Source organism: Ascaphus truei, chromosome 3 (genome assembly GCF_040206685.1).
Source record: "Ascaphus truei isolate aAscTru1 chromosome 3, aAscTru1.hap1, whole genome shotgun sequence".
Classification (NCBI taxonomy): Eukaryota; Metazoa; Chordata; class Amphibia; order Anura; family Ascaphidae; genus Ascaphus; species Ascaphus truei.
The window spans coordinates 108,468,315-108,488,046 of NC_134485.1; the positions used below are offsets into that span (position 1 = coordinate 108,468,315).

At 41.8% G+C, this 19,732-nt stretch overlaps 1 protein-coding gene across 1 annotated transcript in view; it reads right to left on the reverse strand.

The window, feature by feature from the left end:
- WDR81 (WD repeat domain 81) overlaps positions 1-19,720 on the reverse strand; it is a 36,054-nt gene extending 16,334 nt beyond the window's left edge. Inside the window, exons 1-7 of the mRNA XM_075589308.1 lie at positions 19,581-19,720; positions 11,207-14,804; positions 8,159-8,266; positions 6,558-6,733; positions 4,334-4,515; positions 1,751-1,916; positions 509-674 (exon numbers count right to left, since the gene is read on the reverse strand). Coding sequence (XP_075445423.1) covers positions 509-674; positions 1,751-1,916; positions 4,334-4,515; positions 6,558-6,733; positions 8,159-8,266; positions 11,207-14,735 — 4,327 coding nt within the window. The 5' untranslated portion in view covers positions 14,736-14,804; positions 19,581-19,720. The remainder of the gene's footprint in view (positions 1-508; positions 675-1,750; positions 1,917-4,333; positions 4,516-6,557; positions 6,734-8,158; positions 8,267-11,206; positions 14,805-19,580) is intronic.
- Positions 19,721-19,732: the final 12 nt, after the last annotated feature.

A 19,732-nucleotide genomic window follows, 5' to 3' on the forward strand; every position in this document is an offset into this window, starting at 1 on the left:
ATAAGTAAGCCTATGAGGATGTCCATCCAGGGAGTAATCTGATTGCCAATATTTGGAATCAGAAAGGAATTATTTTTTTCCCCATTTTGCGATTTAATTGGATGATATTTCTCTGGGGGTTATTGTTTGCCTTCCTCTGCATCAACATACTGTAAATACAAACACAGGATCAAGTATCTGTTGTCTAAATTGAGCATAAATTGAACTTTTTTCAACCTCATCTACAATGTAACTATGTAAATGTGTAAATGTGTAGCTAATAAAAAAGGATCTGTAAAAAACAAACAAAAAATCACTACAGTACACTGTATGTGTTTGAAATTGTGGATGAATGAAACATGTTGAGGAGCAGGTTAGGAAGTTGAGACAAGTACAAGACACCAACATGAGCCAATGGGAAGTCCAAGTCATAGGTGTGTGTATACACAACATAGGAGCGTCTGTGAACTCTGCTAATTGCAGATTGGTTAGTCACAGCTCTGATTTCCTTACAACGCATGATTCTTACCTATAAGACAGGAGAATGGGATGTATGTGGCATACGCCATTTCTGCATTGTACACCTTCTCCAGCTCCTCAAGCAAAGTAAGATCAACCGTCAGCGTTCTTCCATCCACGCAGCGCACAGTTTCTATTAACGGCTCCAAGCTATTCTGCGTCTCCATAATGAAGCCCTGAGAATAGGACGAGCGGTGAGCAGAGGCCCTTCATACAGATTATACACCGACATTCATTTCCATTCAGAAATGTGGCCTTGAAGGTTCGGAACATGCCGCTTCGCTTCCCAGCCCATGAAAGAGAATGTTCCCCTATTGTACTTGTAGAATAATTGCAAACTATCAAATGTTCCCCATTGTCCAAGAAATGAATAACGTAATCATATTTATTTTGAATCCCCACTTATTTGAACAGACAGTGAAAAAAAAATATCGATTTGAAACTAAATTGCCAAGTAGAAAGGAGTTTACCTTGACACGGCTGGCAGGCTTGCATCAGGTTTTTATCAAAAGATGCAACCAAATGACTCCTTTGTTACACAGACTTGGGTTCTAAATGTAAAACATGTCACTACTATATTTTAGCCCAATTTGGTAGGAGCACAGGAAGTGTTCTTTTGTATTCCTAAACTTGGGTGCGACTGTAGTTAGCGGAAGACAGGAGTGAGTTTAAAATAAAAAAAACACAACAACGGTTGCAGGATGAAGCAAGACTTCCATTTATATGCCAAATGTAAATGTATATTATTGAACATTTTAACTGAGCTGCTGAACATTTAGTCTCATAAGATGACATGCTTGTTTATGCAAAATGTAAAAAAAAAAAAAAAAGTCACAGAAAAAAACAGAAATAAACTAGATATGAAGTGTAACACGGTTTACATTTCTCTGTTGTGGTTACACAGAAAGACACATGAACAGTAAATTAGAAATGCCAAGCTCAGTCCTCAAGATCTACCAACAGCAAAAGATTTTCAAGGACATAAATACAGAAGAAAATTGCTAGAGTCACATTTAAATGAAAGGTTACCGTTACAAATCTTGAAAAACACTTGTGTCACCAGCCCCTGGACTGGCGTGTCACTAGCCCCTGGACTGGCGTGTCACTAGCCCCTGGACTGGCGTGTCACTAGTCCCTGGACTGGCGTGTTACCAGCCCCTGGATGACTGGGTAGACCCTGAACTTAGGGTTTGAAACTTTAAGGTATGCGATTTTAGATTTGCAGGTAATTAAGAGGTAGGATGACACAGACCTGCTCATGCAGTTCCTGCAGTAAGGTAAAGTTGCTGAAAAATATCCGTAGGGTGTCACTGAGGTGCTGCTGGACCATCTCCCGCCCTATCCTTAGGCAAATGACCGAGATGAGGCTGCTGCACTTTGCACAAAGAGCTATGCGGGCCTGAGCCCCACTGGGAAACCTGGAAATGGAGCAATAGTTTTTAAAAAATATATATATTTCAATGCAAAGAACAGAAAGATATACAGGTATGTGACAAATAAGTTCAAAATAAAAAAATATATAGAAAGAACATTGGAGTATTGTATTGTATTGTATGTCTTTATTTATATAGCGCCATTAATGTACATAGTGCTTCACAGTAGTAATAGAGTCGGGAAGAATTCCCCCCCCCCCCCCCCGTATGAAAAATTGGCTATAGATTTCACTGTTTTTTTTTTTAAATACGGGTGTAAGATCTGTAACGTGACCAATTAGAATGTAACCTCCCCCCTTGCCCTCATTTAGTGTTATGTTACGTAATACATTGGAAATAGAAACATCAATAACACTGCAAATATGTTGTTGAATGAGACATTCACGCTTATGCCATATATCAAGTCCCAATATTTATTGGAACCTCGGTAGCACCAATAAGTACTGCAATTTTTTTATTATCGCCTGTTCCATGCTGGTTTAGGATACCGTGCCTATGTATATAATGGCTAATATATTGGCTATGACAGTATATACATTGGCACGATATCCTAAACCAGCATGGAACAGGCGATAAAAAAATAACTACACATTACAGTACATTTTTTTTTTTTTTACTGGGTGCAATATTAACTCGGTTTTAATGGAGTTTGGTGTATCTAGGTGTAAAGGATTTTTTAAATAATAACTGTAAAATGTTATGGAACTTAAATGTACTACATATTATAATTACTTGTCCACTTGTATAGCAGACCAACTTAGTTATTATTTTTGCTCGGTCTTCACAGCTGACATTGAAGAGGAGGGACTACGGTTGGGTAACAGGAATATAAATGGAAAGGAGGTGGACACAGGTCCATTAGAGAGAAGAAGGTCCTAGTGGCCGCTTAAAAACAGAAAGTGGGCAAATCAGTGCGGCCAGATGGGACACATCCAAGGATATGAAAAGAGCTTAGGGGTGTGCTGTCAACACAATTTACAAATGTAGTTTCAGATGACCGGTCAGAGCAAATGATTAAGTAGGGAAAGGGCTGATAACTACAGCCCAGAGAGCCTGGTGTCAGTAGTGGGGAAGTTAATGGAACCACAGCTTCAAGAATTGCCAGATAAAGTCCAGCAACTTAGAAGATTGCAGGAAACAGATTACTTGGGGAAAGATCTTGTCAAACAAATCCAATTGATTTTTTTGACTGGGTTACTAAGATAATACTGTAGATCAGGGTGGACCGGTAGATGTAGCTAGAACAAGGAGGTCATGCACTGAAGTTGGAGGGTGGCAGGCTATAGGGAAATGTGAGGAAGTACTTCATGAAAAGGGTGGTGGATTCACGGAAAAGCTTCCCAACAGGAGGTGGTGGGGGCTGGTACAGTAAGGGAGTTCAAAAATGGTTGGGATAGACACAGAGCTATCCTACAAATACCAAAGTAGAAACAAAACACTGGATGGCGCTCAAACATTATCTAGTGAGGTGAATAATATAATATGTGAATGTGAATACAAAATCTACTATAAAAAGGTGAAAAACACAGTGAATGCACTATTGGTTCTTTTCTTCTGTTTGAGCTCCCGAAGGTTCCTGTTTATTACCACCGGAAGAACTTACCACTGTGTGGGATCTTGCCTATTATTCTGCTCCACTTGTGAGTAGAATACCTACTGATCACTTAATTTTATTACCTTTATTGTCAAATTTGCTGATGAAGCTGCCAATCAAGCGCAGCGAAACGCGTAGAGTTTTTGGCCCATCTGAGGATCCGTAGAGGAGAGAGGAGAAGGAACCCGGAGGCAGCTTGCATGTGTCCGCGTGGACGTCCAACCCGGGAAAGGGGAAGTGACGTCGATCGAGGCCGCGGACGCAGGGAGCAGCTGCAGTGAGGCCGCGACAACTGCAGACTGAGACGCCCTGTTTATTCTAATGCCCGATTTGTGCTGACATGATGTAAGCCTCCATTTTTATTCATGTGCCGATAAATTTGTTTATAGTCTGCACTACTGGTTATTTTCTTCTGTTTGAGCTCCTGAAGGTTCCCGTTTACTACCACCGGAAGAACTTACCACTGTGTGGGATCTTGCCTATTATTCTGCTCCACTTGTGAGTAGAATACCTATAGATCACTTCATTTTATTACCTTTATTGTCAAATTTGCGCTATGTTATTTTTCTTTATTTCATGGCACTTGTCTGGCTCCCCTACTGTTTGAGAAAAATATCAAAGGAAGACTTGGATAAAATGCGGTCCGAGGTATTACAGCGGATCGGAAAATGGGCTATCGCGACTGAATCAGTATTACCTGCCATAAACATCAATGGCAGATATCACGGATACAAGGTTTCTATGTGCAGACCTTGAGGCACAGGACAATTTTAGTATACAACTGAACAAGAGACAGAATTGGTCTTACCCAACAGTGGTAGAGGTCAGAAAACCTAAAACAGGCAGCAGAACATCCTGGGTAATTTTGGGGAGAATGTCCATCAGGGTGGTGTCTGATAGGTAGACAATAATCTTCTGGGTCAGTACCACAGCTGCTAGTAGACCTGCTTCCTTGCGGCTGTTTAGTCTGCAACCACTGCTGGGGGCCACCTGTATGTACAGAGTGGGAAGAAATTGGCTTATTCGAGAAGGAATGGGGTGGAAATATGCATGTTAGAAGTCCCTCTCCTTTCAAAGTAATTTACAGAAAAACCTCAGTATGGTCTTACTGCTCTTCTACAACACGGATTTGAAAATTCAGTTTATTGGGATTATGAGGAGTCTCGTTAAAAGTGCAGTCACACTTAGAAGATATATACATTGGGAGAAGGAGTAGCTCAGCGAATAAAGACACCGACTCTGTAAACAATGACACAGAGGGAACTGGGGTTCGATTCCCGGTGCCAGCTCATTGTGACCTTGGGTAAGTCACTTTATCTCTCTAAACTTCAGGCACCAAAACAAATAGATTTTCAACTAATCTGGGCAGGGACTGTGTCTAACAATCCTGTGCCGACTACCACACACTATACTGGAATTGTGAAGCGCTTTGAGTTCCATGTATGTTTGTATGAAACAAACTTATTATTGGTGATGTAATATGCACTGTTTTTAGGCTTGAGTACATCCCATCTGTTAAAAATAAATTTCAAATTAAGTCCCACTATACGAATGACAAAAATAAATGACATTATAATGTAGTTGTTCTCAACAGAACTACTGTATTTTAACCCTAAGAGCAGAGCCATGCACTGCAGGTCCACGTGGCAGCAAAATGGTTCAATATTGGTGGAGAGAGGAGAGGATAACATGTGGCGTTAAATGACGGGTAACTCAAAAGGAACACAAACTGCAACAGGCATGGAAAATAAAGACATTTCACTTAAATTACAAAATACAGTATAATGGTATTTCGGAACAGGATACAGTCTTGATAAATTGCCTACAAACTGAACACTTGGGAGAGAGGAATGATCCATTTCCTGTCTCCATGCTGGCTCCGCACACCCTGCACTGCTGCAAGGAACAGCCTGGAGTGGGAAGAAATATAAATAGCTACAGAAGAAGACAGTCATGCCAGTAAAGACAGCACAATAAAGGCACTTCTGGTCTACCACGAACAAGAGACAGTGTTATTCCTCACCACCCTTCTTCAATTAGAGGCTCGCCTTGACTAAACTCTGCTATTCCATAAGGCATCTTACAGCCCAATGACTGCTTGTGGAATAGGACAGCTTAGAAATATGGGCCATAGGGATTTCTTCTTTACCATTTAATTGGAGGCTGCAGACTCGACCCATTTTACACATTTTCCATGTGGGGTGCACAAGATAAAATGTATCCCACACGATTTGCTGACTACAATTTAGAAGCAAAGCCACATGATACAGGTACAAAATGAAAATCAGAATAGCTTATACATATGGAAAGAAAGCACCAGCGTCGCTACAGCTTTATTATTTTAATTACGTTCTCTCTTTGAGGTCCAACAGTGCATTACAAGTTCTGTGGTCTGGGTAAGGTTATCTTGCTCCTCTGATTGGCCAAGCACCTCTCTGCATGTTTTAATTCATCATTGGCTTGCCAACCTAGACTTCTGCACAGGGATCAAACCATCACTAAGGCTCAGATCCACAAAAGGGTGCTAAGCTTTAAACATGCCTTCACTCCCATTCATACGATCTGGGCCTAAACAGGCAACAACACAAAACAGATGGAATAAAAAGCGTCCCGACCCCCATCCTCCACTAAGTGTGTAGGTGATCTGTATCCTTTATAGGTTGCTGTACATTTTGAAACTTAAAGCAGCAATGTCACCCAAATGCATTTACAGTATAGTGTGCATATAATGATGCAACCTTTCCCCTCCCCCTAGCACAGCAGAGTTAATGGTTTCTTTCCGCCCTTAAGGATTTTTCCTTAGCTTCGTGGATTTCTTAGGGCATTTTAACAAATTTCTAGCAACCAGTTTTTCCAAGCTTAGTACCTCAGAAAGGCATTCAAATAATAAAAGCAATGTATACGAGAGCAGGACCACCATATTTAAATAGGTAACATACATGTATATTTAAATTAGGTAACATACACCCACACATATACATATATATTTTAATTGGACATGACAGATTGCCGATTTAAACTGCATTATTTACCAGGTAGCTGATGTAAGGCAGATACTGATATGTTAGGACTGGTTCCCCATAGAGGTGAGCCACATACATCAGACAGTCCAGCACGGGTTTGGATACTTGGTCTCCGCATACTGGTCTCTTAAAATTAAGTGGGCTATGCTCCTCCACATTAGGTATAAACTGTTGTCTCTGGTGACCTGGTCAAAATAAGAGATACATTAAATCAGAAATATAGACTCGCTAAATAATGCTAAGACATGAAAATAGAAGTTACGAGGTTTGCCCCAGTTGTGTCAATGTCCTCATATAAAGGCTATTCAATAAAAGGTACAACGTGACATTTTGATAACCCAGCCTCGTCCCAGACTCAAAACAAAATAACAGCTTTTGACTGAACAAGGAGACAGAAAACATGCTACGATAGCAAACAGACGTGTGTAGATGCAGCGCAATCTTACATTTTTGTGCCGCGGACTCGGACAGATTATTCTAATTCTGCTACGTGTATGAGAAATCGGTGCAATACCTCTTGAAGATTAAGACTAGATGCAAAGATAACATCTAGCACAAGTATACTGAATAATTTGTTACTGGGGTCAATAATCAGTCAACCTAAATGTATCGGGGCTGCAAGAAAGGACTGCTCCAGTCCAGTCCTGAGCTACAGAGTAAATGGGGAAAGGCGGAAACTCCCCATCTGGCAATCTCCAGGATGCAGGCAATGTGGATTGGAGGTGGTTCTGCATCCGGACACCCCTGACCTGGTATGTTTTTGATCTGTTACACCTGCATATCAATACCTATACATTCTCTTTAAAAAAGCTCATTTAATCCTTTGGCCAATTTGTACATTTAGCCACGCCCACTAGCACTCCTTTTGACACTTATATACAGTGTTCGACAAACCTATAAATTTGCTCGCCCCGGGCGAGTGGATTTAACCCCCGGGCGAGTAAATATTGGCCCAAGCAGCACACGTTTGGTACTAGGTGGCGAGTAGATTTTTTGGTGATTTGTCAACCACTGCTTATATACATATATATTATTTGCTAATGTTAGGGGTTTCTCAGAGCTTGTTGGGTATCTATGTGTTTTTTTTAACTATGTGCAGCTAGTCTCAGCTGTTTTTGGGAGAGTAGTGGCCCCTCCCCACTTTCCAAGTTGGCAGGTCAGTTTCATTTTGCTGGGTTACAACCGATCCAATGTTTGATCATTCTTCCCCTAATTATAGAGGTAAATGAGAATTTTAACTCAGGGAGTGTTAGGACCTGCTAATAGCCATGCCTTGAAGTGGCAGCAGGCTTAAGACGCTTTGGCCAAACGGTTAAATTAAAATGACCCTTTTTCAAGAGAATAGATAGGTATTGCACTGTGTATTTTTGTCACATTAGAAGTAGCTTTGGGCATCTTTGTTTATTTCTTGTTGTGTACATTTAGCCACGCCCACTAGCACTCCTTTTGACACACACACACACACACACAAATATAATGTGGTAATGTTTGGGGTTTCTCAGAGCTTGTTGGGTATGTGTGTCTACACCTGCATATCAAGCTGTATTCCGAGTGCGAGTGAAACACTACATAAAATAGTTGCTTCGCTAAGACAAGTAACAAGAATTTACCAACATAACAGGACGTGAGCAATCTCAGCAGATTCCTGGCAATGCAGCGAGAGGTCACAGTTGGACCCAGTTTGGCAGAGACCCACCTCACCATCTTACAGGCAGTATCTGCAAACACAAACAAGCAGTTTGATACATACACAATCTACAGGAAACTAGAACGCCGTGACTTGACAAAATAGACTTCATTGTCATGAACAGACTCCAAAGGGTTGTAATGCTTGGAAATATTTAATTATTTTCCTTCAGAAAATTAGCGGTGTTGATGCAAGTAAAAGTGGGTCTTGGCTCAATGCTGCATTTTGTCTCTTGGTCATATGTAAGGCCGAGTCCATAGAAGGACAGGCCGTGCTGAGGCGTGTGGACGCTCAGCGCTGAGCCCCTGCATCTTCAATGAGGATGCCTTGAGAGGGGGCTCTCGCGAGCGTCCGCAGGCGTGCTCAGGCTTTGGAGTTTTCAGCCGAGCGCCAAGCTGTTTTTCAGCGCGCTGTCGGCTGAAAACCTCCAATGAGAGCGGGGCTGCGTCAACGTCACGGCGCCGTGACGTCGGCGCCGTGACGTCGACGTCAGTGCGTCGCGGGCGATTGCCCAGCGACGTCACTGCCCCGCCTCCCTCAGTCTCCCCCCACCTCCGATCGCGGACGCAGGCTCGCCTGTATGTGCATGGAATGGCCCGGGCCTAAGACGTTTATTAATCACTTTCCTACATCTGGCACAAAAAATATCTTGGAAGGTTTTTGCCACCCCAAACAGTTTTTGGGGAGCAAAGAAAAATGGTGTGATTCGCAAAACTGGCATATGCATTCGTCAGTTCCTCCAATTGACACTTCCCAAATTGCAAACTGGTGTATGTGAGGCAGAATTGGAACAAAGTTCATTGATGCAATGAAGCAAAATAAAAAAAATACTCTTCTTTGGACCAGTTTTCTTCCAAAATTGCCTTGATATGTAAAGCTCCAAATCATGTAATTCTACCAGTCAGTGTAAAGTCATGTTTCAGGAAATAATGGTGAGATCTCTGGACATAAATAAAAAGATGTGCTATAGTATAAGAGAGAATTAGTTGGGTTCTAAATAACATATGTAAAAACATTACATTATGAATGTAACAATTTCTCTCTAGTTGTTGTAAAAATGTGGAAAGACTAGCTTAGGACCCAAAGAAGAAGATGGAGCAGACATACATATTTGCACGTTAAAAAAAAAATTATAAAATTGTTTACAGCCTGGTTTCCTGGGGGGGGCCCGAGGAGACTTGAAAGGGGGCCTCAGAGTGCCAAGAGGGACATATGCACAGCGCGATACAGAAAGTGATAAAAGGGCAGAGTGTGAAAGAGGGGGAGAGAGAGAAAAAGAGAAGAAGAAAAGGGCTGAGAGAGAAAGTGCCAGAGACAGAAGCCAGATTCCATGTATCAATAACCAAATGAATATATTCCACTAGTTAAATTGCTAAATACTGTAGGTATTTTAGAGGACGAATATCCAAACCTTGGTCAGTTCGTTTTGTGCACTGAATAAACAAAGGGGGTTCCCAAAAGGGAAACGTGTCCATTGGGGGGGGAGGGAGGAGGGGGACATAGTTTAAAAAGACTGTTTAAGGGACAATCATTTGGATAATTCAGAATGAAATAGAAATAGCCACGTTAGTCCAGTTGTATTAGTGCAGAGTGCTTCAGTATTAGGTGATACCTTTTTTTATTTGGACCAACAATTGATCATTTCAGAGAGATTGACCAGTTATCCAGAAAAGTGTTTTGCCCAACCCCAAGCATCTCAAAAATCCAAGTGTCTCTTCTAAAATTTTATAACTCACAAATAATAAATAATAATAATAATAAAAATTGGTAGCCGCTTCCCTGATCGTTTTATCTATATGGGTACATTAAACGCCACAGAGTATATTCCAGGTAGATGGGGGGGGGGGGGGGGGGAGAGATAAGGGAAGCCACATAAAAAGCCATTAATATCACACGGTACTATTTTTAATTTCATTTAGTCAATTATTGTATTAAAATTTAACAAAATGTGTGTGTATGGCAGAGAGACGCAGTGAATGAAGGAGGCAAAAATAAATGGGAAGTGGGTGCAGGAGGGAGAGGCAGGCAGTGGGTGCAGGAGGGAGAGGCAGGCAGTGGGTGCAGGAGGGAGAGGCAGGCAGTGGGTGCATTAGACAGAGTGGGTGTAGGAGTACGACAGAGGCGCAGTGAGTAGGGTTGCCAGGTGCTTGTCCAAAAATACTGGGCACAATGTTGAAAAAAGCGGCGCGCTGGAAAAGTCGGTGGGGAGGTTACGTACATTTTTCTAAATTTCACTCCACGTATGCACCAATTTGCACTACCGTATTTCATAGTCTATTTCGTACAACATTCTGGGAGAGGTTTGGGGATTGAGCGCCCTTCCAGCATGTTTTAAGAAATAGAATATGAAATAGTGCAAAATTGATGCATACGTGGAATGAAATATAGAGAGGAAAAAAAAAAAAAGACATAACGGTCACATAATTGATAAATAACGGACCTGTAGTCATACATGGTGAGCTATACTGATCTTAATGCTTCTCTCCCACTACTTCCAAGATTGTTGCAACCCCCGTCATCCTCTCACCCCCCACTCCTTTTTCCTCACCACCTCTTAGCACTCGGGCTGCCCGTTCAGAGAGGGAGAATACCAGACACGTACATGTCCAGTATTACCTCTCATTTTTTCCCAGACAGAGGGGACATCTGTGAGGATACTATGACTTATTTGAACGTCACCGCCATTTTGTACTATTTTTGTATGCGAGTATTTATCTTCAAAATAAACATTTCTTTTTATGTGCTGAGACCACAATGCAGAGTACTTCCTTATCGAAAGTGAAATAAGGACATTTTACAGTGTACTGAGAAGTATAATTTAAACTATTGACAAAAGTATGAAGTCAGAATCACACCCATCAAGAACACAACCTTTCAAATATGGATTGCAAAATCAAGAACCATAAGAGTCCATCTTTGAAACAGTTGACAAACATTTGTTGAGGTATTAGAGAATAACGCAGGCTCTTACCTATCAGGATCTTTTGCTCTTTTTCCTCGGTCTGGTTATTCAAGTCATGCTCTTCCTCGTCCAGATCTCTGTTATCATTGGCTAAAACAGTATCTATGGAAGCATCAGTGTTGACCGATAAGGTTAACTCAGATGGGCCTGTGGATGAGTCACAATCGTCTTCTTCTTCTTCCGATTCCTCACTTTGCTTCAAATCTTGGCTGCTGTCGCCAGATTTCAAGCTCCCCTTCTCTTTAAGGGAATCACTGTCTGTGGCTTTTTCATCACCAAGAGAAACTTCACTGGCGCTGCTTTTGTCACTCAACCTTCCCAAGCTGAGAGACTCAGACTCATGTGGCTGAAGGGGGTCACTCACATACAGACCAGCCTGGAAATCCTCATTTTCTGCCACGTAAACCTGATCATGGAAGCTCACCCCAGAAGTGTAGTCCAGGAGCTCGTGAGAAGATGTACTATGATCTACATCACTTTTTCGTCCTTCACCAAAGTCACAGGATACTGGGCTTCCACCACCACTCTCCTCATCCTCCACAGTTCCTGACAGAAACTTGCATTCGTTCCCTGAGCTCTCCACCCCAACAAGTATCTGAAGCACGTGGGTAAGCAAATTAGAGAGAAATGCCTGCAGGCCCAAACGTACTATCAACTGTGCCACAAAGCAGTCTGTGTAAAGGTAAAACCTCCCGTGAAGATAGGAAGGATTTTCATAGGCACAAATAAGTGGCTTCAGTAGATACTTGTTTGAATTTTTAGGACCCAGAGCTTTGGCTACTGGCTCAAAGAGATACCAGGCAGTGTAGACTGCGGTGCTCTCCTCAGTCATTAGAGACAATACAAATGGCAAAAGTATTTCTAGCCCTTCTGGAGTTATTTCACTGAGAATGCCCTCTATTTGTTGCCACAGCTGAAAAACAAGCTCACGCCCTTGGCTCTCATCCTCTGTTCTTCTCGACTGGTAAGTTAAGATAAATCCATGCAGGTTTGGGAAGTATGTAGGGAAAGGGATGGTGGAACAGAAAGGACTGAGGAGCTGTGAAGGACAAGGTGGAGGAAGACCTTTGGAAATGTGCGGGAACTCAAACAGCTGTACGCATCCCCCAGGGTCTATGTCCTTGAGTAGTACTTCTTCTGGTGTGTGCAATTGCAATAACGCCTCCAGCATCTGCAAAAGAGGAGTTGGTATCTCCTTCAGGTGATATCTGCTGAGGTTACGTACTAGAAGAAAACGCTCCAACAAGGAAGCTTTGGGTACGGTGGTCTGAATCTGTGGTGCAAACACAATTTCTGCGATCATGACACCCAAAGCCTGCATATCTCTTTGAATCAAATCAAGAAGACTCAGTGGAAGTCTTTTTTGAGATTTTTTCCCTGGCTGGATGGTGCTGTGCAAGCCCCTAACTAAAAAGTTGTCTAGTTTCTCCAGCTCTTCTAGTGCTTGTGTAGGATTAAAGCCCTCAGGAAGAAATAACTTCCGATCACTTTCCTCAGCATTGGTTGCAGTCTTGTTTTGGCGGTTTGACCTATTAACCTGAGTCCTGTTTTCTACTGGGAAAGCACTGGAGCTGGAAACCTGGAGAGAGGGTATACAAGACTGATCACTAACTTTTCCCGCAATGGCTATGGAATCAAGAGCCTCAGTTCCTTGTTCTAATTCATCATCCCCAGTGCATACTTTGTCAGCAGTCCAGAGGGTCTCGCAGACAGTGGCCTCCAATACTTGACCATTGACTCCATTAACAATGTGTTTATCTTCACATACAATCATTTCGCGAATGCTGTGGATAGATGGCAGTATGGTAGGAGCTTCAAATAAAGAATAGCTAGGATCTAGTAAGCGTTTGGGATGTGGCTCATCAAATAGCTGTACAACTCCATAGCTAGTCAAGTTAGTATGATTATCTACCAGGTGCAGGCAAACATTTTTTTCCTTAACAGCATTCTTCCCAGTCAACTTGTACCCAAAGGTGAGATCTATCCAGTGGTGAAGACCCTGAGATACATCTCTGCTCTCTAGCAGCGAGCGATGAACGTGTATGAAGTCCTCGTAGGAGCTACACCAGGAGGGGATGTCGAGGTCTGGCATGTCAGTGTGAATGGATTTAAAAATTGTGGGATCCGTGTAAAACTCGGGTATGCACTCATCCGGCGTCCAGCCTTGCATTCGCTCCATACTTGCAGGGTATTCATTTGGCTCCCATTGGGACCGCACGTGATTGCACAGCACGGCCTTTGGCGTCCTCCTAGCCTTGTACACGTAGTATGTGATGTCAGACAGGACATCAGAAATATGGTGAGGAACATGCAGCTGCTCTGAACTACTTCCTCCTGCTACAAATGCTTGCTTTGTCATCTCATAGGTAAATTCCAGTTGCTTGTCGCCTTTGTTCAGGCGGAATTTAGATTTCCGAAGGTCCCTAAACTTTCCATTCTTGGTAGTGAAATCTACAACCCAAGGCAAGACTGGATGGTAATTGGGATCACCCTCTCTTCTACCAGCCAATGTATTGAGATACATGAGGTAGTCAAAGTTGCTGACTCTACCATGTACCCAGTCTATCACCAGCTCTTTCAGCTCTTCATTGCAGGAAGTACATAGTCCCCCAGTTCTTACTTGATCTGCATCTGTGGGCTTTCCTGCTGCTGAATCTTTAATATCGTTCAATACATTATCAAGTGGTCTTTCATAATCACTAAAGTTAGGCCTTAGCTGACTGCAGAGCTTCTCATCAACAGCTACACTGCATAAGGAAAGTTCCCCACAGGATAAACCTGCTTGATGACAAGTCTTCAGAGCCTGCAGTATATGGTAAAGGATAAAGAGTACTTTGGCATGACTGTTTGCAAATTTAGCTGGGCTGAAAGTGACAATATCATACAAGGAATACTGCATATAAGGTAATATGATGTATAACATATCGACTGATTCCAGCAAGGCTTCAGCAGGGACAATATTTGGACAGGAGGGAGCCCCTATTACAAAATTGGCACCCTCTTTGGAAGGGGAAACACATGCAGCTCCTTTATCAACCAAAATAAAGGAGCAACCATAAACCTTCTGAAGAGACAACTTAAGTGCATCCAATGCCTGCATGCTTGACACTTTGTTAATGCTCTCATATGTCTGTACATATGTCCTGTGGGCTTTGTTCCACATGTTTTTATAGTTCTGAAAAGCAACGTTGTGCATAAATCTGACCAGTGAGTCTGAATCATCGCCGTTCTCTCCCTGTAGAAAGTCATTGTTCAAAGTCACAGGGTAGGCAAGCCTGTCTTTCCTCAGTCCATGGATTTCTACTCTAGTCCAACCAGGTGGCAACTTCTGCACGGACCGTTGCAAAAAAGTCTGTATTTCCATGCTGCTCAATCCCTCTGGCCTTGGGCAATGCATTGGGACTGCTCTGCGCTCCCTTAGGGTCACCAGCCATTTCTGTGATACTAGGGCAATAACATGGGTCCCCTCCTCAGCTGCTGCAAGCTGTCTTTGGTCGACGTTTAGCTCTTTGTTCACGGCTGCCGACAACCACTCCATGTTGGGCAAGAATAATGATCGACATCCAACTTCAGGCTGGTCTTCTTTTTCCCGATGCAATGGACACCCCTATAAAACAACATAAAACATACAGAGTTAAGATGAACAATAAATAAAGTCAAAATATACAGTAGAAACTTAAGTGGCTCTACGCTAATGAAATCAATATTGTAGTAGTAGAAGCTTCCAATAGTAAAACACCTACTGCAGACGCTGCTGAAGTGAATATTACTGCATCCTACATACAATAACTCAAGCAAATGTATTAAAAATAATACTTCTCTTACTTATTGGAAAAATAAGGTTTATCTTAAAATTATAAAAATAATCCCACTGAAAGATAATTTGAAACTAGAACACAAAGTATCTCAGAGAATAGCGGTTTGTAACTAGATAGTACTTGCCACTAGTAGAAATCCCTCTTATTGGTGCACAACAGACCATAAATTATATAGGTCCAATGATGCTCACATTGAGTCTGTTAATTCTTTTACACTTTATTAAGACCCAAATGTCTACACAATATTTTATACTCTATTAAAGTTAAAAATGGTTTCCTTGCTTGGTATTGGGTATTGTATACACTAGTGCTCAAAGTCTCAGCAGCTCTAGTTATTGACACTAATAGATCTTTAATGGGGGGGTCAGAGGGTGGTTATTAGTCCACCCTAGGGGATGATTACCCTGTGGTGTTGTTATTTATACTGTATATATACACCGCATCAGAGTAGTCTCATTGCCGGTGTGGTTGTTACTGCTGATTTGAGATGTCCTGTTGAGAGACTAGACCAGTAGTCTCAATTTGATACAAACATCAAATATGCTTGGATAGAAGTAGTGATGTATAACTGCACGTTGGCATATGTGTATGTACCATAGATGCTTGCTTACAGAAGGATATGGCGACCCCTAGTCAGATCTATGGTGATAAGCTACATGCTTTGTATGACATGAATGTACCATACATCGCGGTTGCTTAGAGTTTGATAATGGAGCTCTTGATTCAGCTGTGCACTATGTGCTACTTCGGGTACCATGTCCAGCTACGTTTGGCTGGTTTAAGTCCTGTCTCTCTACGCATTAGCCAATAGCTTGCAGAGCTTGCTCATAGTAATGTTAACGTGCGTCTATTATTTGAATAGTTTGTTCCACATTAGAATGTACTCGCGCATGTTGTAGTTAAATACTTGTACAATAATCCTGATGTGGTCTTAGCAGATTCTGTATAAACTGGATTACAGCACAGTCTGGTACACTTTAACACAACAATGTGTAATACATAGAGAGTCTTATTCCAAACAACTCCACTTACCTTGTGGCTAAAAAACTGCTGACAATCACAGTAAACTCAATGTTTGGCATTTCAAGGACTCCATGGTATTTCACTGTTGAGTATTCAACTGAAACTGCGCACAGTACAGTCTGCATACTATAAGCAAGGTGACTCAGCTTCATACAAATAACGAACAGCTGAAGTACACTAACATTTGTGAAAGCAACAAGTATCTTAGTGAAGTCTGCAGAATCTTGCTAAGACCACATCAGGATTATTGTACAAGTATTTAACTACAACATGCTCGAGTACATTCTAATGTGGAACAAACTATTTAAAAAAATAGACGCACGTTAACATTACTATGAGCAAGCTCTGCAAGCTATTAGCTAATGCATAGGGAGACAGGACTTAAACCAGCCAAACGTAGCTGGACATGGTACCCGAAGTAGCACATAGTGCACAGCTGAATCAGGAGCTCCATTATCAAACTCTAAGCAACCACGATGTATGGTACATTCATGTCATACAAAGCATGTAGCTTATCACCATAGATCTGACTGGGGGTCGCCATACAGTATCCTTCTGCAAGCAAGCATCTATGGTACATACACATATGCCAACGTGCAGTTATACATCACTGCTTCTATCCAAGCATATTTGATGTTTGTATCAAATTGAGACTACTGGTCTTGTCTCTCAACAGGACATCTCAAATCAGCAGTAACAACCACACCGGCAATGAGACTACTCTGATGCGGTGTATATATACAGTATAAATAAACAACACCACAGGGTAATCATCCCCTAGGGTGGACTAATAACCACCCTCTGACCCCCCCATTAAAGATCTATTAGTGTCAATAAGTAGAGCTGCTGGGACTTTGAGCACTAGTGTATACAATACCCAATACCAAGCAAGGAAACCATTTTTAACTTTAATCGAGTATAAAATAATTTGTAGACATTTGGTCTTAATAAAGTGTAAATATTTTAACAGACTCAATGTGAGCATCATTGCACAATATGTTTACTCATCAAACATTGTATAGACCAATATGTAGGGCCCACAATTGGTCCTTTTCAAAAGAAAAATGTTTGTTCAAATGGATATGTTATATTCTGTCAAACCTAATTAAAAAAAAAAAAGATTGAAACAAAAAAAAAATACTTCTATTTTCTTCATATACTGTACTTATTTTTTTAATGATTGCATATAGTGTGCAATAAATACAGTTTACTTTAGACCCACATCTAAACGATTTGGCAGATTTCACCTTTTCTGTATTTTATAAACATAGGGAACGGGTCAAAAAAATACTCCCAACTTATTTAATCAACACGCGATAGACATTATAGTGACATCAGGATCTTTGAAAGAATGGAAATTTGCTGTGGGAGAGGAATCCATCACACGCAGATTTAATCTATCCACTGTCCTATTTCTCCTATAACTGGGGCATCATTGTTAAAATCTGCACATGAAATAATGGGAGTTTGGCTCCACTTTTATCTCCCATGCAGGAACTTTACCAAAAGCTTTGTTGTTCAGAATTTTTTTGGTGCAGAAGACCATAAATGACAACTACAAAGCTATAGGGACAACGTGCGTAATAGCATGTACTGTGTCATTACTATAACTATAGAAAAATACTTTTTTGTAATTCCTCTTGTACAGTCACTAGCAGAAGACGCATTGGCCTACAGAGTGTAGACGGTCTACAAAAGGACATTTTAAGAAAGGAAGCACAAGGCTTTCATTATTCATATAAAAATGTAAACAATGAAAAGCAGAACTATGACTTCCTGTGAGAGAAAATAGAAGTCATTTGACTTCTGGAAAAAAAAAAACTAAATTAATACGCGGCATGTATAAAACGAGACATTTTTCAGAAGCCAACGATCCTTCCTAGTACATATCGGGAATTGACCACTAAGAGCACAGGCTGCTCAACACTATTGTCTGTTAAAACGGCGTGCACAGGTCTCAAAAACATGCAAGATCAACTTGGTCATGCATTGACCTAAACAAGAAGAGAAACCCCAGGAGGGAGAGAGAGAGAGAGAGATATCAAAGTCCCTTCATCAGTGCATAACTACTGGGAGGCCAACATGATCATTGGGGTTAGAGGGATTAGTAAATTGTAGTCCCCAAAGAAGACACAATATTGGCAGTATACTGTATGTGATGCAATGTGTGAGATAATAAGGCGTCTGAAGGAAAGCTGTGAAGCTGAATGATCCAATGGATGAAGGAAAAATTAACTTTGAATCGTTTACACGTAAAATATTTACATAGAAATCAAGTACATAATATATACATGTGAACAAATACAAACATTCAATTAAAAAAAACATTCTATTTTTTTTATTTTAATTAGATACCTGTATCTTTTCACATGTATATAGGATGTACTTATTGGATCATTCACCTTCACAGCTTTCCATCAGACTCTGTATTATCTCACACATTAGATCACAACCTTTTCCTTAGGTGCACCTACAGTACCAGGCTACACTTACACATTAGCAAGTGAGAGGGCTCAGTGCTCTGAGCCCTCTCACTTGCTTACCTGGATTCTACCGCTGGGACGGATGCACGCAACGAAAGGAAGCGGACGGAGTTTCTCCCCCACCACACAGCATACCTGAGTTGGAGCAAGCCTCTGAGTATACACACCGGCAGCCACTGAGTCACTGGGAGTGCGAGGCCCACCCAGAGGAGGGACCGCCGGGTGCATCAACGGAGCACCGGACAGGATAGATGACCTCTCTCCCTATAGTGACGGCTATTATATGGTTTACTCAGTGTTGAAGCTGTCTCTTCATTATGGACTAAGGCTTTATGGGGATAAGAAACCAGGCTCATTACTAATACAACAAGGGACTAATTATCACGCTATGGTGCAACAACACTAATTTTGCATTATCTTACCAGGTGATTTTTTGGAGCACCCAATTAGGGAATCTTTCCCTTTTTTTCTACGATTACACTTATCTTCTGAGCTTCTTTATGTTTATAGGAGATTACCTAAACTAGAAGACCCCGCTGTTTATCAAGCAGAATTATATATTAGCTGTTAAATGCACATGCCTGTGGGCTAAACCTTTCCTCTAGACACATATAAAGGATTTATATTAACTCTCTCCCAGCCCTTTCAAAAAGAAAGTGAATGTGAATGTGTATCTATACATCTTTCCAGCTAAGTGCCATAATGTCTCGAATAATTAGCTAGAGTTTCCCAGTATGTGATGAAGCCTCTCAGGGGTGAGATTACCTGACGAGCCAATGGGCTGTCATCCACTAATGTCCCCATATTACATGTAAAGGGAAAGTAACCAGCACTACCTCCCTGCTGGGCTAAACAATTAAACTCAGCTCTGACTCAGCCCCCCGCATCGTGCTGCATTGCTCCCAGCTCAGTATATGCTGCATTGTATCCCGGGAAGGTGCCCGCAGGCAGGGTTTGCACGGTGGCAGGTTATAGCGGTGGTGGGAGCTGCCACCCTGCACTTCCGCAATGCTGCCTGACTGTCTACAGGGAGGGAAAGCAGCCGGCGCAAATAACTACCCGCTTGGAATGGTTCCCTGCCGCGAAGCCTCAGGTCACAGCACAGGGTCACAGCACAGGGTCACAGCACCGGGTCCTCGTTGCCCTCCTCTCCCCTCCCGCCGCAGGGGTGATGATTGCTTCAGCAGGTGTAGATCAGGCAAAGCTGAACT